Raw genomic sequence first — 18024 nt, 5'->3', positions numbered from 1 at the left:
GGAATTTTTGGGAAAGCCTGGCCCATGAGGAGCATCCACGTGAGCTTTGGGCCAGAGCTTTGCTCCATCCCCTTCTCCACTTGGCCACAAACGTGTGGGAAATGAAAGATTGTTGAGGTCCCTCGGTGCCACCAGTGCAGAGGACACCAAGGAGGACGATGGCCAAGGTGTCCCCGTAGCTGGTGGTCCCTTCTGGAGGTGGCCATAGTGCTGCTGGCCCCACACGTGGCTGGGTCCCGCACCTCCAGCAGGATGGGCTCCCACAGAACGTCACGGCGATGGAATTCCATCTCCGGGCCGGAGATCTTGGATCGTGCAGGGATAAAACCATGGATGAGCTGCAGGGGCTTGGGAAGGTCCAGCCTGGAGGCTCCTGGGATGAGGAACATGGGCTGAGGTGGGGCTGAGCTGCCTCTCTGAGGGGCTTCATTTCACTGAAATCCGAGTTCTGCACTGACAGATTCCGGTGGAATGAAGGGCACCAGGAAGGCCCCGAGGGCATCTCCAGCCAAGGTGTGCCAGGGAGAACTTGGGATGCCTCTTCCCTGGATAAATCTTTGCTTTTCCAAAGGTCTGGATCTCGTGGCAACCAGGAAATCTCCCTGTCCCCGCTGATGCCGCTTCCTGCAGCATTTTCCTCTCCATTAAGCAAGGAGCTGTTCCCACCTCTAAAGATCTTGGATGTGTGGGATCTGAAGCCATTCCTCCTTCCAACCCTTTCCATGGGCCCTTCTTCAACTTGCAGGAGGAGGGAAGGAAGGAATAATCTGTGAACATTCCAGAAATTTATCCCGTTTGGCTCCTGAAGAACATTCTTCTTCCCAAAGAAATTTATCCTGTTTGGCTCCTGAAGAACATTCTTCTTCCCAAAGAAATTTATCCTGTTTGGCTCCTGAAGAACATTCTTCTTCCCAAAGAAGCTCTGTGGAGATGTGGGACCACGGCCCCGGACCCACCGTGAGTTCCTGAGCCCATCCCAGGAGCTCTGCTTTGAAATCCCATGCTTTTGGGGGGTCAGAGGAGACCTCAGCTGGGTTTTCCTCCCCTCTGACCTGCCCGAGGTGGTGGCACCACCACAGAAATGTGGATCAGGACCTACCTTTGGGCCTGGAGGGCCTCTTTCACCTCTCAGGCCGTCCTTCCCAGGATCTCCCTGAAAACCAGCAGGAATGTGTTAGTTCCCCTCTAAAATTCCCATTTCCCGGGTGCTGATCCCAAATTAACACCACCTTTTCCAGAGGGACCAACCAACTCCTTCCTGTGTCTCCCTAATTCCTGTTTTTAGGTTAAATTAAGAGCAATTCTGCTCTCCACTCAAAGCTTGACCTCCAGAAGGGCTCATGTTCCTGGCAGTTCTCCTGCTTTTCCTGGTTTTTCCTTTGCTATCCCACCTGGAATAAGGGAATTACCTCTCGTGCAACCCAAATTTTGCTTTTATTTCCCTGCCACCACATCTTAGCTGAGGAAGCAACACCATTTCTTTGGGAAAGCCTGAGGTTGGATCTGTTTTGGATTCATGGGGATATTTCCTGCAGCTTTTCTCCCAATCCCACTTTTCCTGTGACTCAGGACACGAGTCTTGCAGGCAAATCAGGAATTTGGCAGGAATGGCTGCAAAGGATCCATCCAAAAACACTCTTTGGACCTCTGGGAATGAGTTTTTCCTCCCAGCACAGCAAAATTTCTTGGGAATTGCTGCTGTGGCTGCTTCTACCTCGTGTCCTTCCCTGTCCCCACGAAATAAACAGCAGGAATAGATAAAATTCAAAATAAATAAAATAATAATTTTAAAAATTGAAAATAAATTAAAATATTAAATATTATAAGTTAAATAATTTGATAGAATAAAATTAATAAAGTAAATTAAATAATTAAATTAAAAATTTAAACTCTCAATTCTTGCTGAAATGGCCACAGGGAAAATCACAGGGAAAATGGTGGGAGAAGGGGAGGAGCTGCTTTGATATTTTTGGGAATCTCCTGAATAGGATTTAGGTAAAGTCATGAGAAACTTGGTAATATTTTCCCTGATTTTTTTTTTTTTTTCCACAGGGATGAAAAAAGGATGGAGCGAATCCATCTCTGCTGGATCTATCCACATTGGATCCATCCAACCCCAATCCAAAGAAATAAATAAAAGCTCTCCCAAAATCCACCCTCTCCCAGCTGCTCCTTCAGGGATTCCTTACATCCTTTCCAGGTTCTCCTGGATCTCCTTTCAGTCCTTGTTCTCCAGCTCGTCCTGGGAGTCCAGGAGGACCCTGCAAGAAGAGATTGAGAGGAAAAAAAATCCCAAACAGAGCCCGAGCAGCAGCTCAGAAAAGGAAAATAACAAGGAAAATACAGTTTGTTTTTTTTTTTTTTTTTCCCCAGGAAAGGAATATTTGGAAGTGGATATTTCCAAGTGAGGGCTCCCATTGGGATGGAGAAGGGAAACAGAGCACCCCCACCACTCTCCAGGGCAGGAAAATAATATAATAAAAAATATAATTAATATAATATAGTATAATAATGGAATTATTACCCTGATTCCTCTCACTCCTGGCTCTCCAGGAACTCCAGCTTCTCCCTAAAAGAGAGGAGCAGCTTTCCAAATGTTTTCCCATCAAGTGACAGGGATTTTATTGCACTTAAACCTGGAGGAAATGGTTTAAAGGGAGAGAACCGAGTCTATCAAACATTCCAGGGGCTCCAAAGGCTGGGAGGAGACAGAGGCAGGACAGGTGACCCAAACTGACCACAGGGATATCCCAAACTGACCACAGAAATAATCCAAACTGACCACAGAAATAATCCAAACTGACCATGGGGATATCCCAAACTGACCACAGAAATAATCCAAACTGACCACGGGGATATTCCAGATCATGTGACATCAAGCTCAATGTATAAAAATCCACTTTTCCAGAACCCAGTCAGGATGTTTTTGTGAGGGGCCACCTTGTTTTTTGTGAGGGGCCATCTTCTTTGGTGAGGGGTCACCTTGTTTTTGTGAGGGCCCATCTTGATTTTGTGAGGGCCCATCTTGATTTTGAGAGGGCCGACCTTGTTTTTCTGAGGGGCCATCTTGTTTATATGAGGGCCCACCTTGTTTTTTGTAAGGGCCCATCTTCTTTTGTGAGGGGTCACCTCGTTTTTTGTAAGGGGCCATCTTCTTTTGTGAGGGGTCACCTTGTTTTTGTGAGGGCCCATCTTGATTTTGTGAGGGGCCCACCTTGATTTTGTGAGGGGCCCACCTTGATTTTGAGAGAGTCCATGTTCTTTTGTAAGGGCCCACCTTGTTTTTGTGAGGGCCCACCTTGTTTTTGTGAGGGCCCACCTTGTTTGCTCCCAAGAGGGAACTCATAATAGAGTTTCTATTCCATTTCCAGGGACTAACCCAGCCCTCAGAGCTGAGGGAAGCTCTTCACTGGGATCAGGAGAAATTTCTAGAAGCTTGTTCTGATGTTTTTGTGAGGGTCCACCTTGGCCCTAAAAGGGAATTTGGCCATAAAAGGGAATTATTTGGGCAGTTCTGTGGGGAGCTGGGCTCCATGATTTTGATGGATCCTTTCCAAGCTGAGATCATCTGAGGCTCAGAACCAGAAGTGACCCCTCAGGGCTGGTGTGGCTGCACCTCGAGCTAAATCCACATCAGGCAGATGTGACTCAGTGACAGAAATCCTGATCAAAGAATCCCAGCATGGTTTGGGTTGGAAGGGACTTTAAATTCCACCCGGTGCCACCCCTGCCATGGCAGGGACACCTCCCACTGTCCCAGGCTGCTCCAAGCCCTGTCCAACCTTTCCTTGGACACTTCCAGGGATGCAGGGGCAGCCCCAGCTGCTCTGGGCACCGATGTTGAATAACAGGGAATAAAAGTTGTCCCGTGTTTGTCATTTCAGAGCTGGGATTGTTGGTTGGTCCCGAGGGATCAGCAGCTCCACCATCCCCCTGGATCCTGCTTTTACTCACATCTTTTCCTCTCAGCCCGGCCTCTCCTGGTTTTCCAGGGAATCCTGGTTCACCTCTCTCCCCCTGAAGGAAACAAGACTCATCACATTGCTGTCCTGCATCCCACAGCCCTCAGACACTGAGGGGCAGATTCCAGCAGCACATCCATGGTCACGGAGTTGCTTCCACAATCCTGGATGGAGTTTGAGCTCAGAGCATTTACCCTGTGCTAGGAAGAGCTGGGATTGTAGGATTTTTACTATTAATATTTATTTTATTTTGATTTATTTAATAATATATGCTTATAGCATTGCAGTTTATTTAATTACAGTACTATTATTTTTATAGGATTTTTACTGTTAATATTTATTTTATTTTGATTTATTTAATAATATATGCTTATAGCATTTCAGTTCATTGAATTATAGTATTATTATTTTTGTAGGATTTTTACTGTTAATATTTATTTTATTTTGATTTATTTAATAATATATGGTTATAGCATTTCGGTTTATTTAATTATAGCATTATTATTTTTGTAGGATTATCGGGCTGGAAAGCATCCAGCTCTAACCTCATCTATCCAGACTCCACAGTCATCCCTGGAATTCACTCAGGACAGAATCTGTTGAGGTTCTCCACCTCCAGGAGCAGCTCAGATTAGCAGAGAGTCGAGATGGATCCAGTTTAGGACACAGGATCAGTTCCCATGCCATGTTTTGATTTTTATTCCCATTTCAATCAGCTGGGCTCTCATGGATGGGAGAGCTCTCATGGGTGCTCATCTGCTCTGTTTGATGTTTGTCCCACAAGGTCGTGGATTTGATCCCATTTCCTTAAGAGCTGGATTGGATGATCCTTGTGGGTCCCTCCCAACTCAGAATATTCCACAAAATCTGGGGAATTTGTGACACCACCTCTCCAGGCCTTCTCCGAATGCAAACACCTTTCCTTGCCTCCACTTTGCCACCTCATTAACACATCTCATTAACACCTCCTGGCCTGGCTGCATCCCATTTTGTGAAGTCCCATTTTTCCATGCCCTGGAAGCTGATCTGGTCTAAATATTCCATTCACCCATCTGTGGAACAATTCCCAAACCCAAACCCTCCTCCAGCCAAGTCTGGGGAGATCCCTGCTTGAGGAATGCCCACAGTGAGACACTCACTGAACAAATTCCACAGGTGGGACCTTTTCCAGAAATTTCTTGACTGGTTTTCAACTTTTCCTGGGAAAAATCCTGCAGGTGAGGATTAGCAGGAGTTTTTTAAGGCCTGATCAGAGATGGTGGAAGGAGACCTCTGAGAACACTTGGTTCCACCCCTATCCATGGACAGGGACACATTCCATTATCCCAGGGTGCTCCAAACCCCAGTGTCCAACCTGGCCTTGGACACTGCCAGGGATCCAGGGGCAGCCCCAGCTGCTCTGGGAATTCTGTGCCAGGGCCTCCCCACCCTCACAGGGAACAAAGCTTTCCATGGACTCACCTTCTGACCTGGCTTCCCAGACAATCCCACATTTCCCTGCAGAAACACAGAAGGAATGACACAGGTGAGATAATTCCAGGTAAAAATCAGAGAAGGGGAGAACAGAGAATGTCCCACGAGAGACTGGACTGTGCCAAGTGCACCCTGTCCAGAGGTGTCTCCTGTCTCCCCCACTTTGAAACTATCAGTATTTTGAGCTTCCCACCCCTCTTCCAAAGATACTCATCCATAATATTGGGATGTAGCCATGATATTTTATGAAAAATCCCTTTGCCAGGATTTTTCTCCTGAGAAGCTGAGACCTCAGGAACAAAATGTAACCAATGGTTATCTGCTGCTGTGGAATGCAACAGGTGCATCTGGGATTGGGCTCATGGGGTTGTTTCTAATTAATGGCCAATCACAGTCCAGGTGTCTCAGGCTCTCTGGTCAGTCACAAGATTTTATTATCATTCCATTCCTTTCCTTTCAAGCCTTCTGATGAAATCCTTTCTTCTGTTCTTTTAGTATCATTTTAATATAATATCTATCATAAAACAATAAATCAGCCTTCTGAAACATGGAGTCAAGATTCCCATCTCTTCTCTCGCCCTGGCACCCCTGTGAACACCACCACATTGGGATTTGCCAGTTTTTGCTGGATTAAAATGAACAGGACTGCGATGTCCCTGGAGAAGGGAACAGCAAGGATCAACCCAACCCTTCCTGGACATCCCTGGAGTCATCGCGGGAGCCACCAAGACCTTCCTAGACACAAAAGTCAGGAAGATGAAGATCAAGGTGACTTTCAGGAGGGGAAATAATTGGAAATGGGACTTCCTTGGATTCTGTCCACAGAGCCACCGGTTGAGTGTTGACCATCCGTGTTTTCCTCCAGTCATTTTGGGGGATCCCATCTTTGCACCTGACCCCATCACCCCAGGCCTCCACAGGGTCACCAGCCTGGTTCCTTGTCACCTCCCCAGTGTTCGTCTCCTCAGGGCCAACAGATCCATGGAGGTGGCAGAGAGATTTTGTCCCCAAACCTCCTGGTTTGTCCCCTGGGCCCTTCTTCTCATTCCACACCCACCCCACTGTCCCACTCACCCTGTCACCGATGTCTCCCTTCAGCCCAGGCTGGCCAGGAATTCCAAATCCTGGACTTCCCTGAAAAAACAAAGGGATTCAGGGTCTTGCCAAGGCAGCTTTTCCAAGCTCAGGAGAAACCTCCCCAGCTCAGAAAAAGGCAGAGCAGATCCAAGATATTTCCATCCCCATGGCTAATCAAGGAGCTGAGCATTTACTCCCTCCCTGATTTCCTTTCCAGGAGCTTTGGATTTCTACACATGGAAATCTTTGCCTGGAATCCTGGATGGATGGAATTCCATCTCCCTCAGAGTTTCGTTGGTGGCCACAAACAAAATAAATCCTTTTATCCCTGAAGGAAGTGCGAGTCATCACCTTCTCCCCCTTTTCTCCTGGCATTCCTTTGTCTCCTCGTGGTCCAGCTGGTCCGGGATCTCCCTGGGAATAAAAGGCACACCTGAAACCAGGAATATCCTGCAGGAAGCCAAGCCCTGCTCCCATGACTCCTTAGGGCTGCATTCTGCACTTTTAATGCACCCTGGAAAAAATTCCTTTGCCAAATCCATCCATCCATCCATCCTGGATTTATAAGGAATTTTTTCCATTTTTTCCAACCTGCCTTCTGCCATCCAAAATTCATCACATTTCTTGCCACGCTACATAGCGCCATAAATGCATTTTTACTGGTTTAAAGTGAATAAAATGAACTCCTGTCATTTCTCTGCAGGTTGTCAGTGAAATATCACAAATAATAATAAAAAAATTCACATATTCCAGGCCACATTCCATCACAAGGCTACAGCAAAATTCCTAGGACACCACTTAAGCTCAGCCTAAAAGAAAAGAGGGATTTGTGCCAGCTGAGGTTAAGCAGTCTGGGCAATTAAGACAAATAAAAGGAGGTAATTACAACGTCAAATCCCAGCAAAAAAGTCAAAATTCATTGTGCCTGTGGAAGGAGGGAGGTCTGAAGCACTGTAGGGAATTTCCATGGAAAAGCCACAGGGAACCAGTCCTGCACTAAATCCTTCTCACAGAGAGAAGGTTCTTGGCAGGATGGCAGTGAGAGAGCAAAACTGAAAAAAAAAAAAAGTTAAAAAATTCCATTTAAAATATTCCAGGTCATGTTCCACCTCAAAGTGATTGGAATTCTCTAAAGCAGCTGGAAAAAATGGATAATTCAGCCAGGGAACAGCTGGAAGTATCTTCTGGGATTGGGCTGGATCTGCACTTGAGTGATGTCTCCCTTCTGAAATCCCAAATTTTCCCCTGGACCAAGGCTAGAATGGGAATACCAGGTAGAAAATGTGAACAAAAGCAAGAGAAATATCCCCAGGACAAGGCTTTTCCAAGCTCTCCTCTCCTGTCCATTACAAGGGAGATGGAATTCAGGAATCGTGGAACAACCTCTGCTTTTCCAGGAATAGATCTTGCCTTTTCAAGCAGTGCTAATTAATTAATTAATTAATTAAATGTCAGTCTTACCCTGACACCCTTCATGCCTGGAGGTCCCGAAACCTGAGGAGAAGAAGAAATCACAGAAATCCTCTGTTTAAAAAATTAATTTAATTTAATTTTAAAATCTCCTTGTCATGATACCTTTTCCAAAGCAAGGAATTTTATGGGATAAAAAGAATAACACTATACATAATTTATTATATATATAAAAATTATTATGTGATAAGAAATTTTATGGGACACAGAGGTGGCCACCCCAGAGGTTTTATCCTTAAAGCTGGAATCTGGGGGGACATGGAGGGCTTTGGGTGTCCAGCAGGGCTCATCCCTGTGGATGAGGATCTTGGGCAGGGACAGGCCTGGAGCACACGGATTCAGTGCTGGGAATTCTCATCCTTATGTTTCCTGGAGAGCAGTGGAGCTCCTTTGAGGGGACAATGGGAATATTGGGAATACGGGAAGTGGAGCAAAGGGAGAAGAGGACAAATTTGGCAGGAGGGTCAGGGAAAAGGTCTGGGTGTTCTTCCCATGGTTCGGTGGGACACAGCTCTTGGAATCCTGGAATTTTGGGATTGAAGCCGCACAGCTGAAGGACAACAAGGGCTCTCAACCACTCCAAGTTACCTCCAAGGCTGGAGCACCTGGAAATCCTGGATTTCCCTGCAAGGCAAGAGGAAGGAATGGTGGCCAATGGAATGAGAAATGTGAGGCAGGGAAAACTTTTTCCTCATCCCTTTCCCACCATTTCTTCCTTGAAAGTGCCCAAAAGTCATCTCAGAAGCACAAGGGCCAAGGAGAGGGGAGAACTGGGATCAAGGATATCCCTGCTGGATCCCACAGGGAACAAGCTGGGAAAAACGGGATGAAAAATCAGGATAATTGCGCCTGAGCTGGCCAAATGTTCTCTTACTGTTCCACTCACCTGGTCTCCCTTCTGCCCTGGAGGTCCTGGAATTCCCTGGAAGAAATCAGAAGGGAATTTTTCCACCAGAATGAAATCAGATCCAACATTTTTGGCTCCTGCTGCCATCCAGAGGGAGGGAGGGAAAGATGGAGCTCTTCAACCCAATTTTCCATTAATTATGGGACAGCTCTTCCAGCCTGGGACTCTGGAGTCTCCCTGGCCACAAAAGTGCCATTTATTATTGAAAATATCCCACCTTGCTGCCGTTCCACGCCTCTCCTTGGCAGCAAGGAATTCCAGGGTGCAGGGAGAGGAAAATTATTCCCTTTCTTTGCTTTTGAGCCTGGAAGGCTCCAGGTCAGGCTGGTGTGGTTAAAGATGTCCCTGCTCAGTCCAGAGGGTTTGGACCAGGTGGCCTTGGAAGGTCACTTCCAACCCAAACCATTCCATGATCCAATGGTTCCCACAGGAATTATTATGATGATTAATTATGATGCTGGTTAGGGCCAGAAAATCTCCTTGGAACCTGAATTCCAGGGAACTCGGGCTCGGGATTTCAGCACCCACCTTTGGTCCTGGTGCTCCTGGAGGTCCCATCATTCCCTGAAAACAGCAGAGGAAACAGTGAAAACACAGATTTTAAACCCCAAAATCCTCAATTTTCTCACCCTTTCCAATGAGGAACCATAGGATTCCAAGGAAAACCTTAAAACTGGAGGGGACTTTGGAGACACTGAACGCTCTGAGAGGATTTTAGTGCAAACCCCACTGCAAGGTTCCCAACCCACCTGCTCTCCTTCTTCCCCCTTCGTGCCAGCAGTGCCAGGAATGCCAACTCCTGCCACTCCCTGCAAGGAAAGCACAGAATCCTCAGGAATGCTGATCCCAGAGCACCCCTCCTGCCCAGATTTCTGCTCCAGAGTCTTTCTTAGCAAAACAGGAGGGGAGAAATTTCCTCTAGAAACGTTTGGCTCTGAGCAGAGAAATTTCCGGGTATGTTGGGACATCCCAAAATGCCTCCCCACAGGTCTGCCCTGCTCTTCCTGTCACTTCCCCCCTGGCTGAGGGATTCAGGAAATATCCAACCTTTTCTCCCTGAGGTCCAGGCAGTCCAGGAGCCCCATGGAGCCCCACAGGGCCTGGCAAACCAGGCTTTCCCTGGAAAGGAAGGAACATCATCAAATCTCTTTTTTTCCCTCCAAACTGGCAAGGTTTATTTTTAATTCTGCGGAGAAATATTTATCCTGATCTGTCCCTCTGAGCAGTTCCTTTAAAAGTGAGGAATTACAGAGCTGCCTGTGCATTCCCAAATTTCCTTTTCCCTCACAAATGAGTTGTGAACCCCTGGCTTTACTCAGGGAGGGGAAACAATGGGAGACAGAGGCTAGGAGCCCACGTTGGTCTGGAATGGTGAATCCAGACCCATGGAAAGGGGCTGGGATATCGGATATGGCTCTCCAATATACCAAAAACAACCAAAAACAGATCCAGGAAGGATGGAAGAACAGCACATGGGTGTTATCCCTCAGATGGAGCCATTTGCAACACAGGGAATTCCCAAACCAATCCTGGTGTCTCGTATTCCCAGTAATCCTCCCCATGGACTCCTTCTCGTATCTCCCCTTGAACTCAAACTCCCCACACCCCAAACCTCCTTGTGGGATGATTTCTGGAAAGAGCCACCTTTTCCCTGGTTTTGGATCTGCTGCCAGTTGGGGCCATTTGTTCTTGATCCACATTTTCCCCTCCTCTGGACCTGCCCCAGTGTTTCCCTGATTTCCTGGGACCACTCACCGGCTCTCCTGTGTCTCCTCTGTCACCTTTGAGGCCACTCCTGCCACGGGGACCCTGCATCAAGCACAGCAAAGTCCCACTCCGTGACCCCTTCATGGATCTCCACGGAATTTTGGGAAGTTTGGAAGCCAGGACTTCCTGGGCAGCTTGGAAATAATGATGGAAAAAAGGCTTTTCGTCCCAAAGTGAAAGCTGACCTCAGGTACTCACCCTGATTCCTGAGTCCCCTGGTTCACCCTGAAACACAAAGGACAAGGAGAATTCCCATGGGATGGGCATTTAGGGGCTCCTCGCCAAACTTCATCCCAGAAAAAAAAAATAAAATCCTGCAGTCTGACAATCCAAGAGAGCAAAATTCCCACTCCCAGCAGAAGGCAGAGCTTTAGGAGAGGTCTCCAGACACCTCCACCTCAATATTGGGTGTTGGGTCTCCTTTCCCTGTGCTGGTAACTCAGGGTTTAGCTTTTATATTTTTCACATTCTGTGCTGCTTTAGTGTGAAGGTCTGAGCTTCATATTATGGGATGGCGAGCTGTAAGAGCCTAAATGAGAGATGTGGCCCTCCAGGGGCTCTACAAAATGCAGTTTATTGTATCCAAAATGCAGTTTATTCCATCCAAGGTGCCACAGCAGCCCAGGGCTGTGGGTGACAGAGCTGTGCCCACAGCTGTCAGCTCCAGCCACAGGCAGCCCTGCAGACCCTTTGGTTTTGGTTACAGTGCATTATAGACTTTTCTTTGCTGAGCATCTTCATGCAGTAGAACCAATCTATACCTGAACTGTTATCTACAGCCTGTCATAACTACTGTAATTACCATATTCATGGTACTGTTCTCCAGTCACTCCAAGTTAGTGCATTACAGTTTAAGCTAGAAGTTGGTTTTCAGTTTTCTTGCAGTGGAAAATTCTGAGACCTTTTTTTCTACTTGCCACATCAGCAGGCTTGTTTGCCTGTGCTCTCTTTGTGCTTGGTAAAAACATCTTCTTGTTTGGGGTGGGTTTATCCTTTGCTCTAAGCCATAAAACCCCTTCTAACTAACACACCCTTTGCCTCCTTGGTTATCCAGTGAGACTGGCTCAGCAATTCTTTTCTTCTATATCAAAACTTGCCTCCATCTCTATTCCTTCATCAGACTCTACATTTAAAAATCTTTCTGCCAAGCACACATCTCTGTGAGACCTTCTTGTCAAAATTTCATCCTTCCCAACATAGAAAACTCTGCACAGAGCAGGGAGACAAAACAATTCCTGCTCCAGCTGGGCACCAAGGACAAATGACCCAAATCTCAGCCCAGGAGCACAAACCCCGTGGGCTGGAGAGAGAAAAACAAGCAGGGTGGGACTGCAGGGGCTAAAGCTGGAATGGGACAATGAACTGCAAGATGCAAATGGAGCAGAACTGATCCCAGGGAGAGACCCCGGGAGCGCTGGTGCATTTTGGGGCCATTTTGGTTCATCTTGGGTGCAGCCCTGGCTGGGCTCTGGTGCTGCCCAAGGTGGGTCCATGGAGGAGATCCTTGGAATGAATCCCTGCTTTATTCTGGGACTCTGCCCAGCCTCTGCTCCAGCTCAGATTCTCAACCCATCAGTGGCACATCCCAGAACTGTGCTGCAGACTCACCTTGATGGAGATTCCTGGTGGCCCTGGAGAACCTGGTGGTCCTGGAACCCCAGGAACCCCTGGCTGCCCCTTCTGTCCCTGCAACAAGGAAAAACAGGAGAGAGAGGGATTTGGGATCTCTCCCAGCCCTTGGGAAGCTGAAGGCTCCCCCACACCTGGGGTTTGATACTCACAGGGGGGCCAGGCTGCCCATTCCGGCCAGGAATCACCTCCACGCCTCCCAGGACATAGCCTGGCTCTCCCTGTGGATAAAGGCACCTTGGGAGATCCAGGAGCAGACTGGGTGTAATAGGGGCAATGCCATCAACCCAAAGCACCTGGTACCCAAAACTGCGTGGCCATGACCTGAGTTTTGTTTGCTGGCATGGGAAAAAAATCAATCCCAAGGAAAAAAATGGAAGTTGGCTTTCAGCAGAATCCGTTCCTGATCTTCATCTGCACAGACAGCTCAGGGGAATGCAAGGAAAGAGGAGGAATGGAGACTGGAAGAACAGCAGGAAGCCCCCAGTAAATATTGAAATATTTCAGTGTCCTAAATGGATTAAACCAGGTTTGTTGATAATGGAAACTCAGAAAAGCAGAATAACCCCACCTTCTCCTGCAATTAACTAATTAATTAATTGTGCCCAGAACCTGGGATTAAGATTGAGCACTTTTCTCCATAAAGACATAAAATTCCTGAGGGAAACTCCCCAAGATGAAGTCTGGCAGTATAGGATTAGGTAGACACAGCTTAAAAATTCACATTCGCCAAAGATCTCGGCGAAAATGCTTGGAAAAGAGAGGTCACAACAAATAAATGAATTTTCATTTCACACATTTCATGTCACACACAAAGAAATGAAATTTTCCCAGTGAAATCCAGGAATGGAACTCACCCTGTCTCCTTTCAGCCCCGTGGGCCCTGGATAGCCCGGAGATCCCTGGAATTAAAAATAAATTCTGCAGCATTAAAGAGAAAAACAGCCCCAAGACCATGGGTGCTGATCCCTGGCAGTTTCCAAGGGCAGGCTGGACAGGACTTGGAGCACCCTGGGGTAGTGGGAGGTGTCCCTGCCCATGGAATGGGATGAGTTTTAAGGTCCCTTCCCACCCAAACCAGCCCAGGATTCCAATACTCACAACGTCACCTTGGCTGCCAGGGAGCCCCTGCAAAACAGGACAGGGGGATACCGGTCACTTTTCTCTGGAATGGCCCTTTGGAAAAGCTTGTTATGGAAAAGTTTGGTAGAACCAATCCATACCATGATTCCAGGGGGGCCTGGAGGGCCTGGCCGGCCCGGCCTGCCCGGCAGCCCAGGAATGCCGTCCTTCCCAGGGAAACCCTAAAAACATGGAAAAGACCAGCGTGGGGGGCATGACCTGCAAACCCAAACAGCTTCAGGCAGCACCCTGACACTTGAGAGCATTCCCAAATCCCAGAGCAGGTCCCCTTTCCTGGATTTTCAAAGCCAGCAGAGAGCAGGAGGAGCAAAACACCAACTGGAAAGATCTGAGGGTGATTCTTTGCTCAAACTCTTCCTTGGTCATAATTTGGTTGTATTTACTGCCAGAGGGCAGGGATGGCTGGGATATTGGGAGGGAAATGCTGGCTGGGAGGGTGGGTAGGCCCTGGAATGGAATTCCTAGAGGAGCTATGGCTGTCCCACCCCTGGAAGCGTCCAATACCAGGCTGGACAGAGCAACCTGGGATAGTAGAAGGTGTGGAGGTTGGAACTGGATGATCTTTCAAGTCCCTTCCAAGCCAAACCATTCCATGATTCCATTATGTTAATTATCCAAGTGGATCACGCTGTGGGGCCATTCCCTTAAGAGCCGGACTCGATGATCCATGTGGGTCCCTTCCAACTGAGAATATCCCGTGACTCACCCGCTCCCCTTTCTCTCCCTTCGCAGTGTGGGGGTCATAACTCCTGTGAGCAGCTGAGCCCCTGGAGATCTTCAATAGAAAAGAGAAAAAAGAAAAATATCAGGGAATTAATATCCAGCAAAAGATGGCAAATAAACCAGAGCGACCAGGAAACACAGACTAAAACATTCCTTGGTTTAGGCAAAAAAAAAAAAAAAAAGGGAAAAGCAAAGCTGTGACCATCCTGGAGAATTCTCAGGCATTTAAAGTCTATTCCTATGAATTTAAAATGTGAATTTTTAATATTTCTAAGTGTTCTGCAGTGGCTTTATCCACCAAAACATTCCCAGCTCTAACCTGGCTTCCCCAGTTCCACTCCCTGGATTTCAAAGGTTTCTTTAGGGCAGGACAGTGAGGTCAGGATGGGATACAGTGTCCTAAACCTGCTCTGATTCTGCTTTGAAACTTCCCACAGGGAAGATTTTCCTTGTGCCTGACCCACCCCAAGCTGGATTTACTCCCAGGAGTAGGAACTCACCTTTCCCAGTGGGATTTGGGTTCCTGGAGGCTGAGGATCAGAACAAATGGCTTCTATCAGCTCTTGGAGGATTTGGGGGAAGTCGTCGAAGGTGCTGACGTAGAAAACGTTCTGGGGGTTCTGCTGCAGCAAGATCCTGTGAAGCTCCACGGGGTCAGCTCCCGACACCCCCACAGCAATGACACGGAGCCCTGGAATGACATGGATCCCACCACTCCCAATCCTTGGGATCAGAGTTTCCAAACCTCTTCCTGCTAAAAACCTCTGGTGGGATCAGGTAGAGCCCACGGAGAAGTCACCTGGAGCTGGGTGTGAGTTACAGCAAACCAAGGTGGGGAGAGAGAAGAGAAAGGATGAAGGAGGGAAGGAACCAAGAGTGCCCTCAAAGTGACTCCTCACACAGGGCACCTCCCTCAACCCCCTGGAAATCCATGGAAAACCAAGGGAAACCCAACTGGGCAACCTCAGCCCCCTGAAAGTTCATGGAGAACCAAGGGAAACACTTGGGGCAGCCTCAAACTCCTGGAAATTCACAGAGAACTGAGGAAAACACAACAGGGTGACCTCAACCCCCTGGAAATTCATGGAGAACCAAGGGAAACCCAACTGGGCAACCTCAAACCTCTGGAAATTCATGGAGAGCCAAGGGAAAAAATGGGATAACATCAACCCCCTGGAAATTCATGGAGAACCAAGGGAAACCCAACTGGACAACCTCAACCCTCTGGAAATTCATGGGGAACCATGGAAACAAAATGGGGCAGCCTCAAACCCCTGGAACTTCATGGAGAACTGAGGGAAACACAACTGGGCAACCTCAACCCTCTGGAAATTCATGGAGAATGAAGGGAAACCCAACTGGGCAACCTCAAACCCCTGGGAATTCATGGAGAACCAAGGGAAACACTTGGGGCAGCCTCAAACTCCTGGAAAGTCACAGAGAACTGAGGAAAACACAACAGGGTGACCTCAACCCCCTGGAAATTCATGGAGAACCAAGGGAAAAAAATGGGATAACATCAACCCCCTGGAAATTCATGGAGAACCAAGGGAAACACAACAGGGTAACCTCAACCCTCTGGAAATTCATGGAGAACTGAGGGAAACACAACTGGGCAACCTCAAACTCCTGGAAATTCATAGAGAACTGAGGGAAACCCAACGGGGCAATCTCAACCCTCTGGAAATTCATGGGGAACCATGGAAACAAAATGGGGCAGCCTCAACCCCCTGGAAATTCATGGAGAACTGAGGGAAACACAACAGGGTAACCTCAACCCCCTGGAAATTCATGGAGAACTGAGGGAAACCCAACGGGGCAATCTCAACCCCCTGGAAATTCATGGAGAACTGAGGGAAACACAACAGGGTAACCTCAAACCCCTGGAAATTCATGGAGAACCAAGGGAAAAAAAATGGGATAACATCAACCCCCTGGAAATTCATGGAGAACTGAGGGAAACACAACTGGGCAACCTCAACCCCCTGGAAATTCATGGAGAACCATGGAAAAAAAAAATGGGGCAACATCAACCTCCTGGAAATTCACAAAGAGCCAAGCGAAACCCAACCGGGCAGCCTCAAACCCCTGGAAATTCATGGAGAACTGAGGGAAACCCAACAGGGCAACCCCAAACTCCTGGAAATTCATAGAGAACTGAGGGAAACCCAACGGGGCAATCTGGAAATTCATGGGGAACCATGGAAACAAAATGGGGCAATCTCAACCCCCTGGAAATTCATGGAGAACTGAGGGAAACACAACAGGGTAACCTCAAACCCCTGGAAATTCATGGAGAACCGTGGAAATAGAACAGGGCAACATCAGTCTCCTGGAAATCCATGGAGAACTGAGGGAAACCCAACTGGGAGCTCCTACCCACGGCATGGGCTGCTCTGGCAGGGGACACCACGTCATCCTGGGATTGTCCATCGGTCACGAGCACCAGGACGTGAGGAAAACCCGGCCTCATCCCTCTGGAGGGCTGGAATAATTCCTTTAGCATGTAGGATATGGCATGGCCTGAGCAGACAGGGAGAGACAGGGTGGGAGTCTGGATTAATTCCACAGGTTTGGACTCTGGATCTCCTTCCATGGGTGGAGGGTGAAGGGAACTCCTCAAAAGTGGAAAACCCTGGGTATGGGACGTCTTTTGAAGGAAAACAGCTGGAAATCAGCTTGGCTGGAATGGTTCTGGTGGAATCAGCAGATAGTTTTGGAAAAGGGGAGCCAAAATATTCAGAAAATTGAAGCACTTTTCTTACACTTCTGGAATAAACCCCACAGAATTCCCATTTCAAATGTCTTTGGAATGACCAAGAAAGAAATCTTCTACAGATTGAAATGGTCAAGAAGCTCCAAAACACTATGGAAAGGTTCCTGCATGGAGTAAAATGTCCTTATTGACACAAACTCCATAAAAAAAGGATTAGAAGTACGGCTAGTCAGGAATTTCCAGCCTGACCAATTTCATGCCTTCTTTCCCTGAGCAATCCCACAAAAATTCCTGTATTTGGACTTTTCTTGGTTTTTTTTGTGCTCTTGTCCAATACCACTGAGGCAGGATGAGGGATTTGGGTGCCTCAAATGAAAAGAATTCATTGAAAAAAAAAATCACAAAACTACAGAATATTCCAAGTTGGAGAGGATCCACAAGGATCATTGAGTCCAATTCCTGAATGGTCCATAGGGGCACCAAATCTTGGAGTTACTGGCACCAGCTTCCAACCAAGTGGGCTAAACGATTAAATGAAAATTAACCATCTTTAATTGACCATTTCTGGTTGTGTTCCTCCAGGGAACCAGGTATCCCCAGTGTCCAGGTGGGACTGAACAGAGGGAAAGTGCCTTCTCTTTGAGTTTTTTAAACAAGACAAAATATCTGGGTTTCAGGGATGCAGGGATGCTTCAAATCAGCTATCCTCATGTTTACGGTGTAAAAACCTCCCTCAGGAGCAGGCAAAATCATAAAATAATGAGGAAAACCCAGGGGAAAAACCAGCACATCGATAAAGCACCAAGCGGTTGGAAAAACCACTCCTGAAAATCAAATTTAATTCATTCCTAAATTTAGAACAACTTTGAGCACAACATTCCCACCAAGGAAACGGCTCCAAACCACTGAGGGAAATGTTTTCCTTGGCTTCCAGGTTCTGTCCTGGGCCAGAAGGACCACCCCAGGTGTCCAGTCCCCTGCCAGACCTGTTTTGGTGTTGCCCCCGGTGTAGCTCAGCCCCCTGATGGCTCCGAGGGCTCCGTTGCGGTCGCGGTGTTGGTTGAAGTGGAAAGCTGCCCTGGGCTCCTCGCTGTATTGAGCGACAGCAACCTGCCAAAAACAGGGATTAAAACCCCCAAATCCCCAGGAATCGGGAC

General features: G+C 47.6%; 1 protein-coding gene across 3 annotated transcripts in view; it reads right to left on the bottom strand.

Annotated features, from left to right (window-relative positions):
- The window catches only part of LOC129119670 (uncharacterized), a 110202-nt gene that overhangs the window by 49637 nt on the left and 42541 nt on the right, over nucleotides 1–18024 (bottom strand). For all 3 annotated transcript variants that reach the window (XM_077179287.1, XM_077179286.1, XM_077179288.1), the window contains exons 25-48: nucleotides 17854–17977; nucleotides 16531–16674; nucleotides 14652–14842; nucleotides 14135–14203; nucleotides 13509–13589; nucleotides 13387–13413; nucleotides 13143–13187; nucleotides 12438–12506; nucleotides 12265–12342; nucleotides 10855–10881; nucleotides 10645–10698; nucleotides 9937–10008; nucleotides 9639–9698; nucleotides 9418–9453; nucleotides 8869–8904; nucleotides 8571–8606; nucleotides 7974–8006; nucleotides 6864–6926; nucleotides 6510–6569; nucleotides 5424–5459; nucleotides 3955–4017; nucleotides 2525–2569; nucleotides 2190–2261; nucleotides 1100–1153 (exon numbers count right to left, since the gene is read on the bottom strand). In XM_077179287.1, the coding sequence (XP_077035402.1) occupies nucleotides 1100–1153; nucleotides 2190–2261; nucleotides 2525–2569; nucleotides 3955–4017; nucleotides 5424–5459; nucleotides 6510–6569; nucleotides 6864–6926; nucleotides 7974–8006; nucleotides 8571–8606; nucleotides 8869–8904; nucleotides 9418–9453; nucleotides 9639–9698; nucleotides 9937–10008; nucleotides 10645–10698; nucleotides 10855–10881; nucleotides 12265–12342; nucleotides 12438–12506; nucleotides 13143–13187; nucleotides 13387–13413; nucleotides 13509–13589; nucleotides 14135–14203; nucleotides 14652–14842; nucleotides 16531–16674; nucleotides 17854–17977 (1575 nt within the window). The remainder of the gene's footprint in view (nucleotides 1–1099; nucleotides 1154–2189; nucleotides 2262–2524; nucleotides 2570–3954; nucleotides 4018–5423; nucleotides 5460–6509; nucleotides 6570–6863; nucleotides 6927–7973; nucleotides 8007–8570; nucleotides 8607–8868; nucleotides 8905–9417; nucleotides 9454–9638; nucleotides 9699–9936; nucleotides 10009–10644; nucleotides 10699–10854; nucleotides 10882–12264; nucleotides 12343–12437; nucleotides 12507–13142; nucleotides 13188–13386; nucleotides 13414–13508; nucleotides 13590–14134; nucleotides 14204–14651; nucleotides 14843–16530; nucleotides 16675–17853; nucleotides 17978–18024) is intronic.

This window comes from Agelaius phoeniceus, chromosome 5 (assembly GCF_051311805.1).
Source record: "Agelaius phoeniceus isolate bAgePho1 chromosome 5, bAgePho1.hap1, whole genome shotgun sequence".
NCBI classification, from domain to species: domain Eukaryota; kingdom Metazoa; phylum Chordata; class Aves; order Passeriformes; family Icteridae; genus Agelaius; species Agelaius phoeniceus.
Note: the sequence above shows the minus strand (reverse complement) of the source record. Positions and strands in the feature narration are given on the sequence as shown.